We start from the raw sequence: 23745 nt of genomic DNA on the forward strand, positions 1-23745 counted from the left end.
ACTCTACATACTGCTATCTTCATTCTGTAACTCTGTTCAGTTTAAATTCTCTGTGCTTATTTTGGAGTTCTGCTCAATCATGTAACTAAGAAAGCATGCTGGGAAGCAGCCCTGTATTTCGTGCATACCTACTAATAATATGTTAGTTTATGACAGCTGGTCCCTCAAATGCTAACAAATTTAAGGACAACTGACATTGTTTCACAGCTAGAATATCTCTGATACATGATTTTTCAGGAAGCTACAAAACACAAAATGGTGCAGTAGTAAGGCAGTGCCTTACCACCTCAATTTCTTGTTCTTTTTGAATGTCTGCTTGCAGACTCCCATTTCTGTGCATGACTAGCTTTCTCAAGAAGAGGGAGCCATTTCACTTCGAATAGTGACAGAGGAACTATTCTCTCCAGTACCCTGTTCAGAAGCAGCACTAAAGCATCAGTACAACGTGCCCAGGAGGAGGTCAAATAACTACCCTAGGAAAACTGAAAGAAAGCAAGGAAAGCTTACAGCACCTTGTTTTAAAGGTTTTTAACAAGATCTACCAGCTTGGAATGAGAAGATAACACAGTGAAGCCTTTTCAGGGACCCAGATCTACTCTACACGTCAGCTCTCACTCTTATTTTCAGACCACATCCCTTCAATGTGCTCTGGAGGAAATGAATTCACCGAGCTACAGAGTCTTCTTCAGTCAGACCAACACTCTTCTGTACTCAAGAGCCTCAGGGAAAGTGAACAGCGGATGGGACAATGACCTTTTCTTAATGGCTGATATAACAGAGCTACATCACAGACTCATTCTGAACCCTAAACTGGTATCCATTGCAGCAGCTGGGGTAGCTCCTCGCCCAAAGTCTGCGTCTCCAATGAAGTGCCCTCCTTGATCACCATTTCTCCTTCATAAAGCGGAGGAGGGCAATGCCAAACAGACATCTCTGTCCATAAGTGGAAAAACCTATTATGCTGTCTTCTACCATGAGTGATTACAGGAAGTGTAAATGGTGTCTGTGAACCCTACAGCTACGTATCCAGTGGCACTGATGAATGGGACAGACACTATTGATGCTGACACCACCCTTCTTCTAAGTGCAATCACAAGCATCTGGAGATACATTGCTAATAAGAGATGAGCATTAAGCATTCACACTTCTTTTCTTAAGATGTTTAAAGACTGCCTCTTTTTAATGCCTGATAGTCAGTTGTTACATCCCACATTCTGTTTAAGAAGAAAATAGAGCAGTTTTTCTTCCATTTGAGAACATCTCTCAAAATTAGACACTGTGGTTTAAACTGGAAAAAAAGGTTAAGTAAACACCTTACTTTCTATACTGGAAAAACTGTGCGGAAGTTACTCCTCCAGACCTTTCATTTCAGGAAGGCTGGGAAATGGCTGGTATTTGTGCATGTCCTAAAGCTGCTGAATGAATTAGCATTATTAGTATTCTCTGGATTAGCACTGAAATACCAAATTCTGTCTGTAAGGAAGGAGGTTCAGAGAAAAATTAAGTAGAAAGACTTTCATGCTTCTATTAAATGTGCCCATATTACTTTGAGTAAGTGAAAATAAATGAAGATCCTGCTTTCTAAATCAGTAAGGCATTATGAATTTCTCACTCTGCATGGTATCATTATAATCAACGAGTATGTACAGAGTAAAAATTCCTGTTATATGCAGCACTACTCTCTTTTGGAGATCAGAATGAACCTGCAGGACAGCTTAGCCAGCTCGGCTGCTCCAAGAAGCAGCCAACACGCTTCTGTAAGTCCAGTTGTTCTTTCTCACCTCCACTAGCATCAGTAAGCTCAGTTCTGCGCAGGAAGCCCAGGTACCCAGTCCGTGCCCATATGGTCTGAGTGTCTCCAAAACTGAGGCGAGCAGTAAAGTGATCGGCGTGCAGCGCTTCTTCTCCATACACTGTATAGTAACCAGTAGCATTGTGCGGGCTACTCACCCATATCTACAGGATTAAAAGACCCATGAATACAGGAGAACTATTCCAAAATAAACATAGGCTATTTTGCCAGACTTGAGCAGCTTAATTTTTGATTTAAATGTCAGGAGTTGCTTTATTAAAGTAATTAGTTTCTGCTTCATAGAAAATTACCAGGAAAAAAAATGGAGTAAAAATGAATTTTATATACATGTCATTGAAGAAGGAAAAGAGGAAAAATGAACTTGGCATTTGACATACTGGAAAGGGACACCTGTTAACCTGCAATCATCTCTTAGAAGATTGGTATCTTCCTACACATAAATCCAAATGTATATAAAAAGTGATTAAACCAAGCAGCAAACCTCATCACTACTATCCACTGGCAGAGCTATAATGATAACGAGGTATCCACTGCCTCCTGTAGCCACCAATCAGACACAAACCAGTTAACTAATATCACCTGGTCCCAGCATGTAATATTTTTGCAAAAAAGGCAGAAAGCCATGTGGATATTCACAGAAGTATATCAAGTTCCAACTGTCTGCTCAGTTCATTTCCTTGCCACATTAAGGTGTCTGTGGCTGTCCAAATAACACATGCATTTATCAAATATCATTTATCTATGTATTAAATAAATCACTGCTGATAAACAAAGCACAGCGTATCAAAACTTTACCTCTCCTAAATGTGAGTCTCCCAGAGGTCCCTTCGTTTCTGTGTGTGCTATGATGACTTTTACCCCTGGAAGGATCTTCAGCAGGAAACAAATGTTTAAAACTGAAGTTAACAAAAGTTGCATTCATCAAAAGAAAGGTAAGTTAATAATGAAGAGCCACAGAAGTCAACAGTCTGTGCAGCTCTTCCCTCCACAGGTATCAACCATCTCTTCCTACTGAATTGTTTCATCATTTAACCTCTAAGTGGCTATTGTGCAGCTTGTATTTAGCTGCAGAGCTGATCTTTCATGCCTGAAAAATGCTTTCCGTGAAAAGGCCTGGGATTTTTTCAGCCACAGCAAGCAACATATCATATTACTTCACTTTAAAGCCTTGCTTCATTTCAACTCTTCTTCACTTTATGCTCTCTCCAGTGCCTCTCCTGGATATACTGTGATTAATGAAGCATATTCAGCCTCTCATTGCACAGATTCTGTACTCAGAGAAGAAGTTCACCACCTAGAGAAGGGCAGTGAGGAAAAAAGATTGCTCTGACTCTCACCTTCCCAGACTCCATAAGTGGCAAACTGTGTGGAGAACCTCTCTCTACCAAACGTACCCTGAGAAAACAAAAGAATGCATTTGTAGAAAGATCCGTTAACTTAAATAGAAGTAAAACAGCCATGTTTCAGTATATCCAGAGTTGTCCTATCCCGCACTGACACAACCATAATGATGCCAGCCACTTATGCACAAAACAGTTAAGAGTTTTTAGCAGTTTTCAATACTTCACTATCAGTATTCCCATGTATGACGTTTCTTCTAAGAATCAGAAACCCAGCTCTCTAGTGAGATGAGTAACTCATTCCAGCAAAGCTCTAAGGCTGCAGTTCCACCAGCACTTTAAATTCATCTTCTTTATTGGGCTCTTCGGGACCTCTGCTTGCCACACTGAATCATAGCAGTGTTGGTAGTAACTATAAAAAGTGAAGAGCAAGCAGCCTAAAGAGAAAGAAGCGACGTTATACAGTCCATTACTAGCGTAACTTATGATAGCAGACTTGCAGTAGGAGAAAAAACGGAGTGCAGTAACAGGGGTGCACAAGAGAAGAGGCCTCTATCAATTCTGCAATATTACACTAGTGCAACACTTATTAGCTAGAATTAACTAATACAGTGGGAGCATTGAGACTAAGGCTGAACTGCATTTAAACGCCAAACCAGGTTGATGACACATCTTCCACCAGCTAAGATCTAAGCATCAAAAAATAGAGACAGCAGTAAAAAGAAACCTGCCAGTTAACATCCCTGATTGAGTATGATCAATATGAAGAAAATTAAAGCCAACACACCAAGTGTTGATATACAAGTGTTATGATAAAAGTACAGAAACAAATACATTGATGTACAAACACTATTAAAATTACAGGCTGAACATGGTTCTGCCAGCAGCTATATGAACAAAGTTAACTAGCCCCCAGTACAAGAAAGACAGGGAGCTGTTGGAGAGGGTCCAGAGGAGGGCCATGAAGATGATCAGAGGGCTGGAGCTCCTCCCCTGTGAAGACAGGCTGAGGGAGCTGGGCTTGTTCAGCCTGGAGAAAAGAAGGCTGCGGGGTGACCTCATTGCAGCCTTTCAGTACCTAAAGGGAGCCTTCTGAGGGGAGGGGAATCAACTCTTTGAAGGGGTAGAGGGAAAATGGTTTTAAGTTGAGGGAGGGGAGATTTAGGTAGGATGTCAGGGGGAAATTCTTTACAGAGAGAGTGGTGAGGTGCTGGAACAGCTGCCCAGAGAGGTTGTGGATGCCCCGTCCCTGGAGGTGTTCAAAGCCAGATTGGATGGGGCCCTGGGCAGCCAGGTCTGGCATTAGGTGGGATGGTTGGTGGCCCTGCATGTGGCAGGGGGATTGGAGATTCATGATTCTTGAGGTCCCTTCCAACCCTGGCCATTCTGTGATTCTGTGATTCTGTGAACTAAAAGATGAAGATAATACAAAAATAATGACTACAGATTAGAACTGATAGAACTTATCCTCAGCAAGTTTCCAGATGATGCCTGAATGTGTGGCCTGTAGAAAAAAAGTCTAGGGGGGAAGCCAGGGGTACTTTTTCATTATTTAAATGATAACTACAGAGAAAATGATGCCAGATTACTCTGAGTTGTATCCCATCAGAAGAGGCCAGGGACAAGAGATATAAGAAGAGAAATAAGAGTAAGAAATACATCTCAAGAGCTGGGTGTCATCCTCAAGACGTGAACCCAGAGTACAGACAGATCCCCATTCTTGGAGATTTTTCAACCTGAACTGGTCCTGCTCTTCAGTAACCTTATGAAGCCTTGAAGATGACCCTGCTTTGAGCATCGAGTTGCATGAGGTACATCCTGTAATCCTGCCCAGCCAACTCTTCCTGCAGTTCTGCCACTAACCAGACAGCTGACAAGTCACCCTTTGCTGGCAGTATTGTTATATAAGTAACAGCTAATGAGGCTGAACAGTCAGTCATTTCAATGAGGGTCTAGAAAGGAAGAGCAAATCAAGTGGTGGTGTGGAGGAAATGCCAGACCACTTCTAATACACAGGATTTGCTAGGATGGAGGTTCCTTTTAATTCAGCGATGAGGGATTAGCTGCTGCCAAGGATATTTCAACAAACCAGGTTATTACAACATGGATGATTTTTCTTTTCTACAGTCATTTAATGGTTAATGCTTTAACATAACAAAATCCGTACCTGTCATGTCGAAGTGCTCTCATATCTACATACACTGTTGTTGGATCTGGTCCTGCTGTTCCCTAAGAATACAAAGGAAGTAACAAATTCAAAATAAGCCAGAAAATCCTGTTTTCATTTTCACAGATAAGTAAATCCACAAAATCCTCTCCCCTTGTTAGTTACATTTATCAGGTCCTGCCCTAATCTACCAAAAACACAGTAAAAATATTCCCCCCTCTAGAACAACTGTCAGAAAACACTGATGTTTAATGCAATTATGTGTCCATTTCAGAAATGCATTCAGAACAGAAATGGATTTTAGAACAGAAATTAGTAAATTTATCAAAGAAATCAGTAAATGAGCACATAGACCACACATGGATTTATACAGCTAACTCTTACAGTTTACAAAATTTTGTTAAGCATCTCCTCTTTAGAGGAGCAGTAACAATAGCAAGCACACTATATATGCATAAACCCACATAGACATAATCTCTCTCTTAAAGCACAGCTGTTCTACCTTCATATAAGTTTTGTTAGCTTTGAAGAAAAAAACACTCAAGTGAATTATATCTTTCACTTTTACCCCTTATCTTTTCAAGATTCCTGTAAGTAACAGTCTGGACAGACGCAGACATCTATTGCAGCCAGAGGATAAACCTTCTGACCTACTTTGAAGAGAGGTCAGATTCCTAAAACAAATCCTTTTCCCAACATGGGAACTGGGAACTTGTTTTTGTTGGTGGGCTCCCTCTCACCCTCCCAATCAGAGTTTAATCTCAAGGTCATTTGAAAATACTGTGAAATGTGAATTTAATCTAAAGTGTAGTCCAGGGGTCAGCGTTATTCTCCCCTGTGCAGGGAAATTCAACATAGCTTCTCATTTTAGAAGTGTTTTAAAATAAGGCTGCTTTGTCCTCAGCTCCAGAGCAGGTGCTGGGAAACAGCAACCATGCCTTTATAATGGCATTCCCTTCACCTTTTGTAGCTCTGCTAAGCTGTCAGATTACGGTCTTTACCGTTAGAAAGACATCACACATTAACACCAATCCTTGCTATACCTCAGTATTACTTGAGAGTGAGGTTATGTGCTTCAGCTGCACGTGTTTTTATGAAAAAATAACAACAACAAACACACAATGCACTAAACTTCTTCAGAAGGAAACAGCTGGATCCAAATTCCCTCCAACAGGACACATTCTATGTAGAGTAATGCTACCGAACCAGACTGACTTTAGGACGTGACAAGCACACACATGCATCACTATACCTGTTCAGCCAGCTTGCCCAGCCTGTTTGGCTGACAGTGGGACCACAAACAGAAGTAACAGAGGCCATCAAAGTGTGTGAAAAGGAGAGAAAGGGAAAAAAGAAAATACAAACAAAGAGGCACTGGAGACATAAGATACACACAGTAAGACAGAAAACAAAACTCATACTCTTTTAGAACGAGGAGAAAATTTTCCTTTCAGGTTACATAAGAGCCTGGCATTTAAAGTGGTTCACTGGGAAACATGCAAGTCCTGGTAAATAAATAAGAAGTTTCAGGCAGAGCATATGTAACGCCTGCAGTTTTATCACTAATCCCTCCTCCACCTGAAATATCTAAACAGTACTAATAACTGCAGAAATACCCAGTCCAGTAAAGTTGGAAGATGTTATCTATTTATTTGCAAGCTAATTTGTACAAATACCCAATGACTTTGACTATCAATCTATTCATTCAAATTCACCAACGGAAGAATATCTAGTACAGTTATCACTTTAGAATAATGAGAGAAAGAGGAGAAGGAAACTAAGAAAACATCCAAGAATGAAAGACAAAGTTACAAAAGTATAAAATAAGGAGAAAGCTGAAATGCCTGGCAGCCCTACACTCCTCATAATTTTCCTGGAATACTCTTCTGAAGGAAAAACTTAAAAAAACCCCAACAAACTAGCATGAAGCAGAGTGTTCTACTATAAAAACAGACTGAAGAATCACGTTTCTCTGCTTGTTACCAGATGCTGTTCTTGATACAATCTGCCAACACGGTTTTTTTGTTTCTTTTTTTTAAAGGACTGTCTTCTAGATTCTGAAAGCTGCTCCTGGATCAGTTTCATAGGTGCATGCCTCCAGCTGGAATGCAGAGGAAGTTCTTAACTGGCCCTACAGTGATCTCTTTCTATTTAGTTTGCAGAGTCTGAACAACAAATATCCAAAATGCTTTTTTTTTTTAAATTATTTTTCAGACAGGACATTCAGAAAGCTAGGCTTTGACCCCTGGCATCTGATATGTTCTGTTCAAGGAATTTAGAGTCCGTTCTGCATGCTGTTCTTAATTTTATCTATATCCTCCTATTTTTTCTTTTTTCCAATTTTTCTACTAATTCATAAAATTCCTCTGGACATATTTCCTTATAATTCGTTATTTAGAGGGTGCTAAAGATTCTACCTCCTGCAGGATGCATGACAACCAAGTGAACAGTTACGAATGACACCTGAATATCAGCTCAACTCTAAGCTATCAAAGACGAGTCTGGAACACTGCATGCTGTTGTCTCCAGTCTGTGAAGTAGGGATGTGTAATACACAACTCTATTCTCCATTTTGGAGTTTCCAATTTTACACCTTTCATTGGAAAAAGTCCAACTCTCTCATGAGGTGAGACACACACATGCATGTGGATAATGCTCACGTGAGATATTTCAGAGTTAAAAGCCAAAGCAAAACAAAAATCTGTCAGCCTTTCCTTGGCCTGTAAGATAAGAGTTCTTACTTGGGAAGCTCTATTTTCATTTAATTCTAAGTACACATAAACCTTTGGCTACTTTTTTAGCAGCCAAAATGTGCATCACATGAAAGCAGAAATTGTGTTCCTCTAAATATTTACTACATTTATGAACAAGAAGTTGTGTATTTTTAGTACTGATCCTGCACAGCAGGGAGGGAAGAAATTTTGCAATGCTGATCCACCATACAGAAAGGCAAATCAATTGGTCAAGTAGTACAAAGAGGAGAAATTATCATAATCCTCAACTTCAAGGCTTATTTAGCTTCTTGGTGAAGAAGCAAGCAAGCAATGGAGTTGTAGCTTATACAGTTCATTAGGAAAAGAATATGCACAGCTGAACGTGACTTCCCATAAAGTTTCCAGAGATATCATCTACAAGTGTAAGGAATAAGCAGTTTGATCTCACCTGTAAGCAAATTGCTACATTGACCCTGCATCCAAACGTAGTGCTCACTGCACGAGCAGAGAGACCCAGGTCTTTGAATAACTTGGAGAAAGACTGTGTTAATGCAATCCTTGGTCTCTCCTCTGCAACCACCATGCATGTTCGCACACAGGACAGATTAACTCCTTTCATCTGAATGCAGAAAACAATACATTTTAAATCTGAAATCAGCACTTCTAGAAATAGGCCATTTAAATATGTGGAACTGACTTTAAAGACCAGCATAACTGACACGAACTCGTTAAACACGTGGATGTGGACTGCATTCAGTTTGATTCAATCCACCCAAAACAATCTTCTAAAACTATGCCAAGCACAGAAGGCAGAATTAGATGGATAAAATGCAAACCACTCCTGTCACATAGCTGCTACTCATAGTTTTGAGTAGCACACAGCTACTCATAGTTTTGAGCCAAGAAAACACAAAATAGTGTTTTGTCTTAGGGCTGGACAGGAAACCATGCGAAGATCACAAGAGACCTACTTGCTTCCAGTGCTGCACAGTCCAGATACAGGTAAGGCACTTGAGACATTACAAGTGCTCATCAGCATGAACACGGACTTGTAACAACTGGCTGTGGGCCATGATTCATCCCAATGAGGTCCAGGAGGACAAAGGGACAATTTTTTTTTTGTTTATCTATACTAAGAATAAGCACAATATAATCACCTTCTTGCACGTAACAAGCTGCCAAACATTCTCAGCAGAAGCATTGAGCACCTTAGTTATGAAAGCCATGGGAACTCTCCTACAGAAGAGGCGAAGTGCTTTCTCAAATAAATTAAACCTCAGTTAAGACATCCCCAAACACAAATGGGCGTATAAGCATGTAATTATAGCTTACAGGAAGATTGCATAATTTTTAAATTCAATACTTTTGATGTGAAGAGACTTGAAAACTGGTGAGACCTGTCAGGTGTAGGACTGGAGGGGGGGGTGGGCAGAGGGCAAGGGTTTATATTTTCTCTTTTTTTTCTGTTGGTTTTTTTTTTGGTCTTCCTAAGATATGTGCATTTGTATGTCAATGTGTTGAACAGCTGAACTCACTTACCCGGAGCATATCAGTCTGTGTCCCAAGCCCTTTGGTGCACATCTCCATCACTGAGTAAGAACAGAAAGTGACACGCACTTTGTACTGGCTTACAGCAGACAGCCACAGAGACACGTTGCTCTCCAGTTCCAGAGGAGGGACAAGAATGGACTGATGGCCCGAATATACACTAGCAAGACGGAAAAAAAGGCATATGAGAACTTCAAGCCACCATAAATAGTGAAATACTATGTAAAGCCAAAGGGAAGTAAAGAATTGCATTAAAACTGAGAGCTTGGTATCTATTTCAATTTCTACTAATCTCCACAGAAAGTGTCTCACTGGATTTTCAACTGATCAATTGGCTATGAACAATGGGTTAAAGTTAAGTCAGTGTTTCTGTCTTGCCAGGTTGTACTGAACTACAGCAATGCCTTGACATTTAGGCAACTTTTCTATATATGTAAACTGTAGTTAAGAGAGAGAGGAAGAACACACGTGCCACGCCACAAACCTTTGTGTTCTGTGCAGAGCTTCCTCCCATGGCTGCTTCCCTTGCACACCATGGCTGCAGTGCTGTCCCCCAGGCTCGTTGCTGGCATGCTGTCACCATCCTTACTCTGCTATTTGTATAACAGTTGGAACCAAATGACCCTTAAGGATGATCCCTTGCAACTGAAGCCATTCTGTGATTCTACCAACGTGTGAGGGACAAAAGCAGCACTGGGCTGCTGCAGCTTGCATGCCAGACACTGTTGAGTGGGGCCATGAGATGGGACTCAGCATTACCCAGTGCACTTCCCTGTGGGTTCAGAGCTGAGGGAGCAGCCATGGCCCCACCTCCTCGTGGGGGGAACACATTCCCTGCCTCTCCTCACTCATCCCACATCCTGTCCACAATGCCCCCTGCCCAGCACAGACTGCTTGGCTAGCAGCATGTGCCACTTGTGCTGCCCTCCAGCAAAAGCACCTCTCTCAATCTGCCTGTGGAGAGATTTGCTAGGAAAGACATTTCTGCAGGGAGCTAATAGATAAAAGGAAACCTGGTATGCAGCACTGCAACTGGAAGTATCTAATATCTCCTATCTTTAAAATGAGCTTCCTTCCTGGCAGACCATAACAGGGGGTTTGTCACTTTGATCAGTAATATTCAAACTGAGGGTAAGAGGAAAATCCAGAATGCTGAAGTTACTTTTCTTAGATGGTTTCACATAAGGATTGTGTGAAAACAGCACAAACAAACCTCCTCCTATCAGAAAAACTCAAGTTAGAAAGGAGTAAGAAGTCTTTCAGGGTTTCCCAACTAAAGCAAAGCAGGCAAAAAAAACCCCCCGAATTTAATCATAAGAAAAGTGCAACTGCTCCACTAACTGTTTTAAAATACTGCAGATCACCTGCGAAGCATTCAGGCAATTCACTTTCCCATTCACCTTGCTGCCCAATTACACACATGATCCATTTCCTTCTAGAAATCTTGCACTTTTCTGCCAAGCGAAATCTACGGTACCTTAGTTTGTGAGTGATATGCTAAGAAGCAAAGCCAGAAAACATTCATATAGCTACTGCCACTAAAAAGGTAGCATTTTTTGAGACATCATTACAATTACAGTTTTTGTTGAGTTAAATGCATCATCAACACATATATTGCACCACTCACGTTTTCACTGGAATTTTCCAGCTTCTACCGCAGGTCTGTCAATTTTGAAGTGTCCGTGTGAAATATTTAACTTGGTATCAGTTAATGGGTGTGGACACAAAGTCACATTCAGAATCACATCACCTTTTAATATTTTTTTTCTTAACATTATTTAGGCATTTCAAGACAGTCAACGCGTGAGCCTCAAATTACCAAATATTTTTTAGATCAGTTACTATTAAGAAAATCAGAAAATGCCCCTCTCTAATATAAATATATTTCATATTAGAAACGCCCCTCTCTATATAAATAATACAGTTTATGTTTAAAAATAATAGCACTTCTAATTGTTTTTAACAAGCAGCTTGACACAATCATCATTTTTCCCAAGGAGAGTCAATGTATGTTTGCAGTGGGTGATACAATGGTTTGGGTTTGGTGTTTTTAATTTTATTTTATACCGTTTTCTTTTTAATTTAAATATTTTAAAGTAGATAAAATCATTCCATAATAGGACAGTCTTACAAAATTGGTGCTAAAAACAAAGCAACAACTTGCATTAAACAAGCATTACATGAACTCTTGTATAGAGAGCATCTCACTCACAAACTTCCATTTCTTAAAAATATTTGTATAAATCCATACACAGATGTTATTTCTCCCATCTCTGAGGTTTCTTCTCTTATCACCCTGCCTCATTTTATTGACAGCATAAATTATCAAATGCCACCAAAGGTAATTTTTTGTTTCCTTCAGTGCACTTCCTTCCCACTTTGGGGCATTAGAGAGGGAAGGGGCAGGTTAACTACAGTAAATGTAACCTTCTGTTCAAGAAATTACCCTTCATATTTGGTTTCTGCATTTTCAATGCAGAGGCAGTTAAATGATTTTTAATGCCTAAACCTTTAGATCGCTTAAAGCATATGGAATGTTTTAACAGACCAGAAAAAAAAAAGAACTTTGCTTCTGTGTAAGATTTATTGCATGAGAGCAGTTATCTGACTGAGTCAAGTCAGTTCTCATTCATTTTAAGAAATACTAATTGCTTCCTTCAGCAGTATTTACTAAAGCATAATACCAATTCTGCAATCAATGCCTTAATTCTCTTGTAAAAAGATACAGCTTATCCTCAGAGAATTTAAAAGTATTTATTTAATCAAAGTGAAATAGATAGTGAAGTCCCTTTGTTTTCCCCTTGAATTTTGTATTTGATTAATTACACTTGCACAACTGAAGTTACTCAAAAGTAACTGACTTACTTAAGTGACCAAAAAACATGCATTGTTATGAAACACCTACTAAAAGTTATCAAAAAGTTAACTGAGCTTACTCTGTCAGTCTCACCCACTGCCACTAGCTTGGCTTCTACAGAAGTGAAGAGAAAGCTGAGGACAGGTGTGAAAACCTATGATTCAAATAACATACCTGCACAAGCACCACAGTGCAAACCCCAAACCACAGTAGGGGTCGAGGCAGATGGCAATCTGACGTGAAGGGTACAGCTCACACTGTAGCTTTATAGAGCGACATAAGGCACTTGTAGCTGCATGTGACATCTGTAAGAGGAAACCAGACTCTCTTATAGGACTTTCTTATAGAAAAGCATCATGTTTAATAACTGACAGAACTGTTTGCTTGTAGAGGATGTGGCAATGGGAAGGTATTTTTTAATGCATCTTTCAAATAGGAAAAAGATACAAATCCAAATTTTTGGGTTATTTGACATCAGCCATGAAGCCAAATGATGTCAAATAACATCTACCATCTCTGTGACAAACCACAAATGAAAACATCTGTGAACTTCAGAGCAAACACCCTCCCTTTAGTCTCCTCAATGACTCCTCACATACAACCAGATAAGACTGAATGCTTCCAAAATGCATCAAGAAATGTTGATGTCACATAAATTTTAAAATCAATCTTCTGACCACTAAAATGGTTCGCTCATGTTTTTGTATTTATTTTCTGGCAGGAAAAATAAATGCAAAATGTGCCAATATTTAAGGAAACTAAAGTAGCTATCTCCTTTCAGGTACTTTACCTTTACTCCTGCTAATATACCAGTGGTTGACACGCTGAAGTCCAAATATGCCAACATATCTGGAGATGTAGGTCTGAAAATGTTAGCCAGCTTTTTTTTAGGCATATCATCTATTTAAAATACATAAAAAGAGAAGGTATCATATTACCATTTTGGAAAGAGACCACAGGGCAACAGTGTTATCTTCATATCATTATAGCATTTATTGCATTAACACCGGATGCTTCCAGTGTTTCTGGACAGCTACATCAATGCAATGCAAGAGAGATCCATTCAATCAGACAGCTATGGTATAACAGAAGAAAAGAGTCTCCAACCTACTTACATTTCCTGTTAGCTAGTGGGCAAACATTCTGTACCTGTATCCAAAATAGTGGGCCATGTCTTAATATCTACAGCTGCTGCAGCTTCCTTGGATTTCAACAGTTTCGTTATCACTTGTGTGGTGAGTATACATGCAGACTTACTGACCTGTAAACCAACCAACCAAACAAAACCACTAAAAATATTTATAAACTCATTGAATTAATGCTCAGTGGTTTCAAACCTAACCAAAGAAGACAACTGGTAAGCTGAATACACGAAGAAAAACAGTAGAAGCAAAGCAATATAAGTTATAACAACAAAAACTATATTTTCAATTAGTTAAAAATGTACTTATTGTCCCAAACATAGCACGCTGATTTTTCTTTTTTAGCTTGTTTTACATTGTCAGTGGCAAAATTACTTACCTAGCAATGTTACTACCTGCACCAAGTGACCTACAGCCACCAGAAGCATTAAAACAGAAGTGTCTTATACATACCTCTACAATCATTTTGACAGTGGGCAGAGTGGTAGCAAGATTCTGTGGATGGGGTGGGCGAACAGTGATAGGTATACAGCCAGCATACAAGCAGCCATAGAAAGTTGCTATCAAGTCTACTCCTGTAGAAAATATTTGTGAAACAAATGCAATTTCATCAGAACAAAAGGCCAAATCCTTTAATCAAAATCAAAATATGTTCTGAGAAATTTTATTAAGATGTAAGTACTTGTCACAAAGGTCTGTTAATAGGCTGGTTTTGGCCCTGCCCAATTCTGTAAGGTTAAAATAGTTTGTATTTGAGAGTTAGCAGGAAGTATTTAAAATCTACAAATTTTGAATTTATAGAAATTTATTTTCATGGACAGGTAGCATACACAAAATACTAAAATAGAATAAGGTACTGTAAGAAGGTACTGCTATTGCAGATGACTCAGCTTCTTTTAAAAAAGCATTTTTGCAAATTATAACTACAAAATATGCAGTCATTCTACTTTCACAGCGTATTACTTTTTCCTGAAGAATGCTTGTAAATACACAGTAATAATGCAAGTCTGAGGTCCAAACTTCATGTCTGGAGACAGTTATTCAGAAAAGAACAGGTGTTCATGAAAAAGATCAACGCTGGTGCCACTCATCTAACTTTCCATTTACATTTTTATTCCATTCTCTGAGATTGAAAATCCAGAATTTTACATCTTGACCAAACTAATACCGCATAACTGTCCAGACATCCAGAGTGGTCAGATGAAATGTTTGGTAAATTCAGCCTGCCATTTGGAGAAGCAGCTTATTAGTAGAAGAGGAATTCTCTTCCTTGAAATACTAAGTCATTGCCATATGTCATAATATTAAATGGATGTTGGAAGGCTCTGCCTTGGCAAGAGCTGTTGCTTTTCTTGTGATTTTTGCTGTTTTGTATTGCCTTACCTGGAGGATAAACCAGGGCTACATGATCACCAACATTCAGTCGTCCCTTCTCAATTAGTGCAACTGCCACTCTCTCTGCTCTCTTGTGCAACTGCATGCACGATGCAGTGCTAGCTACAGTGCCCTGCACAGAACAGAGGCAACATCAGGAAACTGTCCAGAAAACTTTGCAGGGAACATTTTCAACACTGAATAAAGTACATGCTACAGATAATGTGTTTTCTTCTCACTGCAGCTACTTTAACAACACAGCAAACGGATTTAAAAACTCTGTCAAAATATGTCTGGTGTTTTGCAAACCATTCTGCTGGTCATGTGAACTTTTAACATTTTAGAGAACTTTACACATTGTATTTTGACATCAGACAGCAAAGCAATTTTTAAATTTATTTGACATCGCAAAAATAACACCTTGCAAATGTTTAAAATTTAAAGTCCAAGGAAGAAAAAAACAGTAATAAAGTTTGAGCAGCAAGTGAAGAACTGCATGAGCTTTGTCTCATTTCAGGGTGTGTGAGGATGGATTAGAGAAAGCTATCACTCAAACATTTTTCAACCTGTTGGTGCTACCCTGATTATGATGCTTTCTCCTCATTCAACAACTTCTTATTCTGTTTCCACATCTCCTATTACCTTCTCGGCAGATTGGTAATGACTGTAAATATTATTGTTCTTTTGTGTGGAAAAGAGGCTGAAAAAAGGAGCCCACACAATCACTTTCAGAGGCATTGGTCCAAAGCGACGTCTCCATTAAGCATTCAGATACTGAGCAAACAGCAGAGCCCAGAGACTTCTGCTCTGATGTAACTTAATTATACCACTAACCTCAATGGTTTCTCTAAACTCACAACAAAATAATAAATAACAAGCACAAAAACTTGGTTAACCACAGAGCTTCTAGAACATAGAGGAAGGCAGGTATGCACTTGCCAAAAACCTCAAATGAAAAGCAATTAAATTCTTCTTCTGAGGTATTCCCAAAATGTCATGGAGTTTATTAAAGGCTTAATCCAGCTTTTTGCATGCAGACAGAAAAGATCCTTTTGCTACCCAGTCCAGGAAACGGCCCTTGCCCTCAAAGCTGTAAGGTTAGGGTATATGTCTGCTTCTGAGAGGAAACTTTGACTCAAGAAAAAGTGGTGGAACAACCACACCAGAAGGAAATAGAGATTGAGCCAAGGCTCCCACCACGCAGACAAGGATTATCACAGCAAGTATCTGTTACATAAGTATTAAGTTTCAAGTCCAATACTAGGTGCCACAGCCTAAGCTGTCAAATCCAAAGCCTAGTCTGATGCAGGATGGTATTGGCACCCTGCTCAGTTTTACTAAGGAAACTTGTCAAAGAGCAAGACTTGAGTTGAGAGGGACCCTAAAAGGTCACCTAGTCCAGTCCCCTTTCAATGAACAGAGACATTTATAGCTCCATCTGATTTCTCAGAGCCTGGTCAGCCTGACCTTGAATGTCTACAGGGACAGGGCATCTACCACATCTCTGAGCAACCTGCTCCAGTGCCTCACCACCCTTATTGTAAAAAACTTCTTCTTTCTATCCAATCTAAATCTCCCCTATTTCATTGTGAAACCATATCCTCTTGTCCTGTCACAACAGAACCTGCTAAAGAGTCTGTACCCTTCTTGTAGCCCCCTTTGAAAGGCTGCTCTCATGTCTCCTCTTCCTCCTCCATGCTGAACAGCCCCAGTTCTCACAGCCATTCCTCACAGGAAGGTGTTCCATCCCTTGGAGCATTTTGGTGACCCTCCTCTGCAGGTACTCCAACAGATCCATATCTCTCCTGTACTGAGGACTCCCCATCTGGACGCAGTACTCCACATGAAGTTTCACAACACACAGAGGCAGATCCCCTCCCTTGTCCTGCTGGCCGTGCTGCTTTTGATGCCCAGGATGTGGCTGGGTTTCTAGGCTGTGAGAGCACTGTGCCAGTTCATGTTCAGCTGCCATCCACCAGTACTCCCAAGTCTTTTACAGCAGGCTTTCAACTCCCAGCTTGTACTGACAGTGGGGGGGTGCCATGACCCAAGTGCAAGACATTGCATTTGGCACTGTTGAACCTCACAAAGTTTTCCTGGGCTTGCTGCTTGAGCCTGTCTAGGTCCCTCAGGATGACATTCTGTCCCCTGCATCCCACAGCTTGGTGTCATCCACAAACTTGCTGAGGGTGCACTCGATCCTACTGTCAGTGTCACTGATGAAGATATTAAAGAGCACTGACCCCAGAGGGACACCACTTCTCACTAATCTCCATGCAGACATTGAGTCACTGACCATCACTCCCTTGTCCATCAGTCTGCCTGTCAAATCCATATCTTTGCAATTTGGAGAGAAGGATGTTGGGAGAGAATGTGTTAAAAGCCTTACTAAAGGGCAGATAGATGACAACAGTTCTCTTCCCTTGTCCACTGACAAAGTTATGCCATCACAAAAAGCCACAAGGTTGGTTTGGCCGGACCTGCTTTTGGTGAAGCCATGGTTCTCTGCCTAGGTTCCATATCATCTCCTTAAAAAATTCTCCAACTCAAATCTCTTCTCACTCTTATTCTCAGGGTCAAAGACAGATTGTGACTTCCATTAATATGACAGAAATTGCTTTTCATTGGGAAAAGCAACTGCTGCAATGTTCTTAAGCTAGGAATGCAGAATGTATGATAGAATTCCAGACACAGATTACAATTCCAGATGTAGAAGAATTAACGCTGCTTGCTAAGTAGCAATGATTTATGTTCACTTCAAAATCATGACATCCCACATAACTTAAATAACTTCAGTTAATTCTAGGAAAAAGAATTCTAGATGCTATTCTCTTAGAATCCAAACAATGGTTTGCTGACCTTGATCTCAAAATAAGATGTGACCTGCATCTCACCTTGGAATTTAACAACAGGAAGAGGGGATGATCTGGAGTTGTCTGAGCTCGCCACTGAAGAACATCTGCTAAATACAGGAACTGAAAAAGATGGTAAAGTTTGTTAAAAATGCTCCATGCTTAGTTTCAGCAGAATACCATGACTATTTTTTGCTTGCTTGGAAGAAACCAATTCAAATGTTTAATATTGCTAGGATGCTTGTGTTACCTTTCTTGCCTGATCGTTATCCTCCAGCTGGGTAACATCTCTCCCTGAGGCTTGTGCAATTCTCTTTCCAGCAACAAGGTTTCCTACTATCATTGAAGCAGGACCAACATCTGCATTTAAAAAAAAGTGCAAAATGAGAAAAATAAAACATAAGGAACATACAGTTATCAATAATTCATTCTGTAGATTACTTCAAAATCCACATGGAATATAGATAGGAAAAGATGAAAAACAAAAAAGAAAGATAATATTCTACAGAAAAAGGGAGAGGAGGATAACGTAGCACACTAAACCAGCCTAGTACTCTTTCAGTAAGCTGTGGTTTATCTGCAGTTCAGTTTTCCTGCAAGAGCTGCAGCATGGCTGAGTACTGTCGTTGCAAGCTGGCCAGCACAGGGACAATTTACAGTATAGCTATGGAAGCATGAAATTGGTACATGCTGGCTGTCCCTGCATTTACATGGGATTAAAGGCAGACCATAATGTCCTCACTGAGCACAGGGTGCTCTGACAAAACCACTAGTTCTGCTAACTTAGGCATCTTACAGCCATCCAATACACAAGGCCCTGAGCTTCACACTGCCACTGGGGCATCCTCTACACGTGCTGTCAGAAGGAGACATGCAGAACATGTTCTGATTTACTCACCTGGTTGTTTCTGTCGAGGCTTAGGCAGGTTAGTAACACAAGTATGTGGGCACATTAAGACATTACAAGGGTGCAGTGCACCCTCTAAAAAGCGCTGCTTGGTTTCTGAAATATGAATTCCTCCAAGTGGTGCTTTTGGCAAAGTGTTGGCTGGCACCAAGGCAAGACAGTAGACGCCCACTTGGTGAATGCTATCAATTGCCTTGATAGAGAAGAAGAAAATACATTGCACATTATCAGCTGGGATGTAGCTAAAGCAAGAATTTGAATTCAAGTCACTTAATAACATTAAAATTTTTACTTGCACCACAATTTGCAAATAAAGGGTCCAATTCTGCACTCACTGAACTCATAGAAGTTGTGCCATGACTTCAATGGGAGCAGGAGCAGACCCAGGACTTTGGCTTGTGCACTCTATCAAGGGGATGCCACCTGCACATCAGGGATTAGGAAAGTCTCTTAAAAGTGGGCAAAAAGTGCAGAGATTTTAAAAAGCCAAAACTAAATCACAGCAAATTTAGCACGTATGGCACAATCACAGAAGCACAGTAGAACATAAAACCACAAAAACAGGAAGGAAAACATCCTGCTGCCTCAAACTTGACTCTCTATTTTAGCTAAGACACTTCTAAAAGCAGGAATAATATATTCTCATGAGAAAAGCAGCTTATTACCAGATATTCCCTTAAAAAAATTAGAAAACTGAAACCAGACAGAAACTATAATTACTGTCTTACACTTATGAGGTCTCCTCCCTTAAGTTTTTCTCTCTGGACATCCCATCATTTGTTCCCTCACCAGTCTTCTTCCATACCTGCGCTCTCTCACTTTTTACTTCCCTATGACTGCTCAATTCATTCCCAAATCCTTAAATGCTACTATGAGAATTCTCTCTTCTGCCCCACCAGAGAAGCACAATACAGCAAGCAAGGCAAAAAGGATTCAATGCTTACCATTGGTGATCTAGAATAAGGATGTTAATGACTTTGATTTTAGCATCTGTTTTGACACTCAACACTAAAGACCCTTAAACACTTTCAGACTTAACTCTCCTAGTCAGTATGAAACTGGTAGATATATGCAGAATTAAAACACACAGAAACTATCATTGTAGTAACATTAAGTTCAAAAACATCCTGCGAGAAAGTCTTTTTACAAATTTGTTGTTAACTGTCAGCTCTGAAATACACTCAGCAGTCAGCTTATCATTAACTCTCGTTACTCTGAAAGATTTTTCTTAAGGAAAACAGATGCTTTAAGATTCTCATCTCATACATTAGCCTTATTCACCTGGAAAGAGAGAAAGGACAGATCTGACTACCTGTAGAACCCTGCTCATCCACTGAAAACTGTCCTCCTCTGACGCATCAGGGCGCTGCTCTGCCACAAGCACTATTCGATCATCATGCAAAACCGTCACAGAAAAAACTGCGATCCTGTAATGCAAAGGACAGGAGAATGATGAGATGCAACATATGATGAACATAGCATGGCTTCTTATAACATGGAAATGATTGTCTTCAGTACAAGACATACAAGCATCATTCATGCCACATCACCACAAAATCACAAATTCAGAACAAATGCAGGTTCATTTCTGCCATGTATTTATGCTGGAGGGTTAAGTGAATCTTATGTGTTTAACCCAGGCAGATTCCATACATGGAGGGTCTGTGCAAATCTTGCCTATTTAACTCCGTCATGCACACTAAACTTTTTGCTTCTACATACTTTATTTCTCCTGACAGACAACAACTGTGCTAGATTAGCAGTATATGCACTGAAAATACTTAGTCCCCTTTGTGAATTAGTTTTAGGCCTGCAGCTTCTTGGAAAGAATATTAATCACATCTTAACTAGGTACTGCCATTATTTTTATGATAAGTGAATTAAACTAGCAATGTGAAAACAAAGAAAGCTTGGCTTTGTAACAGTCAGTAACAGTTCTACATCATCACCAGTGCAGAGAAAAAATACCTGAACATAATGAAGAGCAGACAGGCTAGCGATACAGCACACACACTCTTTGAAAGTCCCTGAGCTGTCTCAACATTTTTACTTTGTTCTTTAGAACATGCTGCAAAGGTCTTAGCTAGGCCACTCTGCATGAGAGTGCGCAGGGGGACAAAGGGGAGAAGTATTTTATATCCTCTGTGAAGATTAACTTGACTTTCTCAAGAGAAGTTTTAAAAGAGGTTTTAAAGAGGCACTTAAAATTAGCAGGGACAGTCAAGTCTTTATTTGGCATACTACAACCTCGTGTCACCTTTCCTGCACAGTACACGTGTAAAAATTAACAAGCAGAACTCCCATATAGATCATATTGCTTCACCATTGTTTGAGGGTGAACAAAAGTAACACTGTTCAACCAGTGCTTGTGAAGTTTCTAATATACTCACCTTCCCCGGTAGACAAATTTCATTGGTTCTACTGCCAGTGCTGTGGCTACCACGTCATCTGCATTATGTCTGCGACCACTAACTGTTATTAGGCCATCCAATTTTCCTACCACAAACACCAGATAGTCCTGAAAAGAAGACAAGATCAGACAGAGGAGAAATAAACTCCTGACTCCTCCATCACTCAGAGCGGGGTGTCAGGACAACGCGAGGCCAAGATTGCTCGTGCACACTTACAGGACCCACGAAGCCAAGAAGTCCCGTTCTTGTAAAGGGCTGATCTGAAACAGGCACACCAGTGGCTGTCACTGGAACGGCCTGAAAAAACACAGAATAAATATTCAGACACTCAGTTAAAATACTTTCTGCCTCTGTTTCACTTCAGCTCTATGCTCAGCTGAAAAACTACCTGACGACAACATTTAATACTTTGTGAAATATGAATAATGAAGTTCAGTTCATCTAACCCAGAATTTCGTTGCCTTTTTTTCCCCTCATACCTCCATTACATCAGGATTCTCGCTGGTGTTCTCACTAGTTAAAGACAGTGCTGACAGCTAAGGTGTGCAGCATGCTAAACAGACAGAAAGAGCTTTCTTGAAAATGAAGACTAAGCCCAGCATTTCTCTCATCTCGCTTAAAATCCCACGCTTTAGCCAAGTCTCCAAATTGCTGCCCACTGCAATGCTACTGGTGAGCATGACTCCTAGAGAACTTCCTTTCCTTTCTTGCTAGAAAAGGGAAACTTGAAATTGGGATAACAGCGAGGAAAAATCCAGGCAGACAAAATGCTTTTGCTTTCGTTTGACAAACTATAAGGATTATGACTTATATCCTTCTCATCTCTTCTTTCATATAGCTAGGAACAAAATGTCACATATCCAGACTCTTACCATTCTAAACATGACAGCAAACAAACACCAGAGTTCACTCTGAAGAATGACATAGCATTTGCACTACACAAGAGAAGCTTCTTCAACTGATTTATAACTGCATATTGATTGTATGAAGATCACAAATATTAAGCTGATTTCTAACTCTGTGTCCCAAGTGTATGCCACTAAATTGTCTGCAGGTAACTTTACATAAGACTAAGACGACATGAAACGCCAACACTGATAGAATATGGGACTGCAGAATATAGAGACAGCTGACACATTCTGACATGAAGAATGAACAACAGTCAGTAATAAAAAATAAAATTTAAAAGTATCGGAAACAAAAGTTTGTTTGCAAGAAGAAATACTGGGGGTACAACACTGCATAGGAAAAAGACAAACCTCAAACACATTTTTGGTGATTCCGAGGAGGCCAAAGTAAGCCATTCCAGTTGTGCCTGAATTCACACATATCTCTCCAACTTCATCAGCTTTACACAGGTAAGGAGTCCCATCCACCTTCACGACACAAACCTTAGCTAAGGGGAAAAGAAGAAAACAGAATCATAGCATTCCTACGTTTCAGCAAGTGATACAGAAGTTACATGGCTACTGTTAGGCAGGCAAAGATTTTAGTACCAATTATCTATCAGCTACAGCAATAGACACAGCATGAAAGAGAGCTCTATCTTTCTAACAGCCAGAGCAATGTGCTCTGAAAGTTATGAAAGGTACAAATTTGCAAACATTTTGTTTGTTTTACTATAATGCTTCACAGCCTATTTTAAGCTGCAACAGAACAGTAGCAATTGGTTTTCAGCATGAAGGCTGATGTCTTGATCAAATGAAAGCTGACATGAGTTTTAAGATGAAAGATGAAAAGATACTAATTACAGACATACCATTCCTTTTATGTTATTATTGCACATTCTGGTATTCACAGTATCACCCCTTAAGTTATGTGAGAAACACACTAGAAATCGACAGAAAATCAAATCAAATCAAATACTACACTGATCTTTGCTCTGGCCATTGGTATTTGCCTCCTGAAACAGTCTTCAGAGGCTTTTCTGGCTAAGCAGACTCCTTGCTTACAGACTCTGGAGTCATCTTTTCCCACCCCCAAAGGGAAAGGAAAAAGGAAAGGGAGAAGGCATACTAGAACAAGGAAGTTTAGCTTAGCATTCACCAGATTAAAAATAAATCAAAAAGGCTATTTGAGTCAATATGAAACAAACAGAGCCTTTGATCACATCTTAAGTTAATTTTCTGAAATTTATTTAGTTTGTTCATTTCTATCAAGACCGCTTGAATTATTTTAGCCAACAACAGCCATTATGAAAGAGCATACTACTGTATTCCAATTTAGCCGGTCTTAATTGATAACACAGATAGCTCTCACTTTTTTACAGTTCAACTACTACAAAGAGAAATCATAAATGGGATGTGGCATCTGAAACCAGTACATGATACAGCCAGTTTTGTCGCAGGTGTTGACCAAGAACTCTGCTTGTGTTCTGTTGGCAACAACTTATGTCTGAGTAGGAAGGACAATAAATCACCCTACAAATAAATCAACCTCTAGATTACCTATCAGAACAACAAAGATTTATTAACAGTTTGGGACACTGACATGCTAACCTTTTTTGGCCAAATAAGGAGACTATACTCCCTGTTTAGCACAAGTCAGAGTCCAAAATAGAACCAACAGTTTCAGCTGCTGAAAACTGATGTGAACCACAAGGCCAGAATTAAAGTACACA

The 23745-nt window shown here is 39.9% G+C and overlaps 1 protein-coding gene across 2 annotated transcripts in view; it reads right to left on the minus strand.

Annotated features, from left to right (window-relative positions):
- DIP2A (DIP2 acetate--CoA ligase A) overlaps window positions 1–23745 on the minus strand; it is a 104623-nt gene that overhangs the window by 3242 nt on the left and 77636 nt on the right. The window contains exons 19-37 of one of the 2 annotated variants that reach the window (XM_090144579.1): window positions 22385–22521; window positions 21342–21422; window positions 21105–21232; window positions 20027–20141; window positions 18706–18907; window positions 18058–18167; window positions 17850–17930; window positions 14965–15088; window positions 14035–14156; window positions 13589–13700; window positions 13230–13339; window positions 12614–12744; window positions 9574–9742; window positions 8483–8653; window positions 6573–6602; window positions 5321–5382; window positions 3151–3208; window positions 2609–2683; window positions 1782–1956 (exon numbers count right to left, since the gene is read on the minus strand). In XM_090144579.1, coding sequence (XP_090000705.1) covers window positions 1782–1956; window positions 2609–2683; window positions 3151–3208; window positions 5321–5382; window positions 6573–6602; window positions 8483–8653; window positions 9574–9742; window positions 12614–12744; window positions 13230–13339; window positions 13589–13700; window positions 14035–14156; window positions 14965–15088; window positions 17850–17930; window positions 18058–18167; window positions 18706–18907; window positions 20027–20141; window positions 21105–21232; window positions 21342–21422; window positions 22385–22521 — 2193 coding nt within the window. The remainder of the gene's footprint in view (window positions 1–1781; window positions 1957–2608; window positions 2684–3150; window positions 3209–5320; window positions 5383–6572; window positions 6603–8482; window positions 8654–9573; window positions 9743–12613; window positions 12745–13229; window positions 13340–13588; window positions 13701–14034; window positions 14157–14964; window positions 15089–17849; window positions 17931–18057; window positions 18168–18705; window positions 18908–20026; window positions 20142–21104; window positions 21233–21341; window positions 21423–22384; window positions 22522–23745) is intronic. The other variant, XM_090144580.1, reaches the window with a different exon arrangement.

The sequence above is a fragment of the Phasianus colchicus genome, chromosome 7 (assembly GCF_987193195.1).
Source record: "Phasianus colchicus chromosome 7, bPhaCol1.hap1.1, whole genome shotgun sequence".
Lineage (NCBI taxonomy): Eukaryota > Metazoa > Chordata > Aves > Galliformes > Phasianidae > Phasianus > Phasianus colchicus.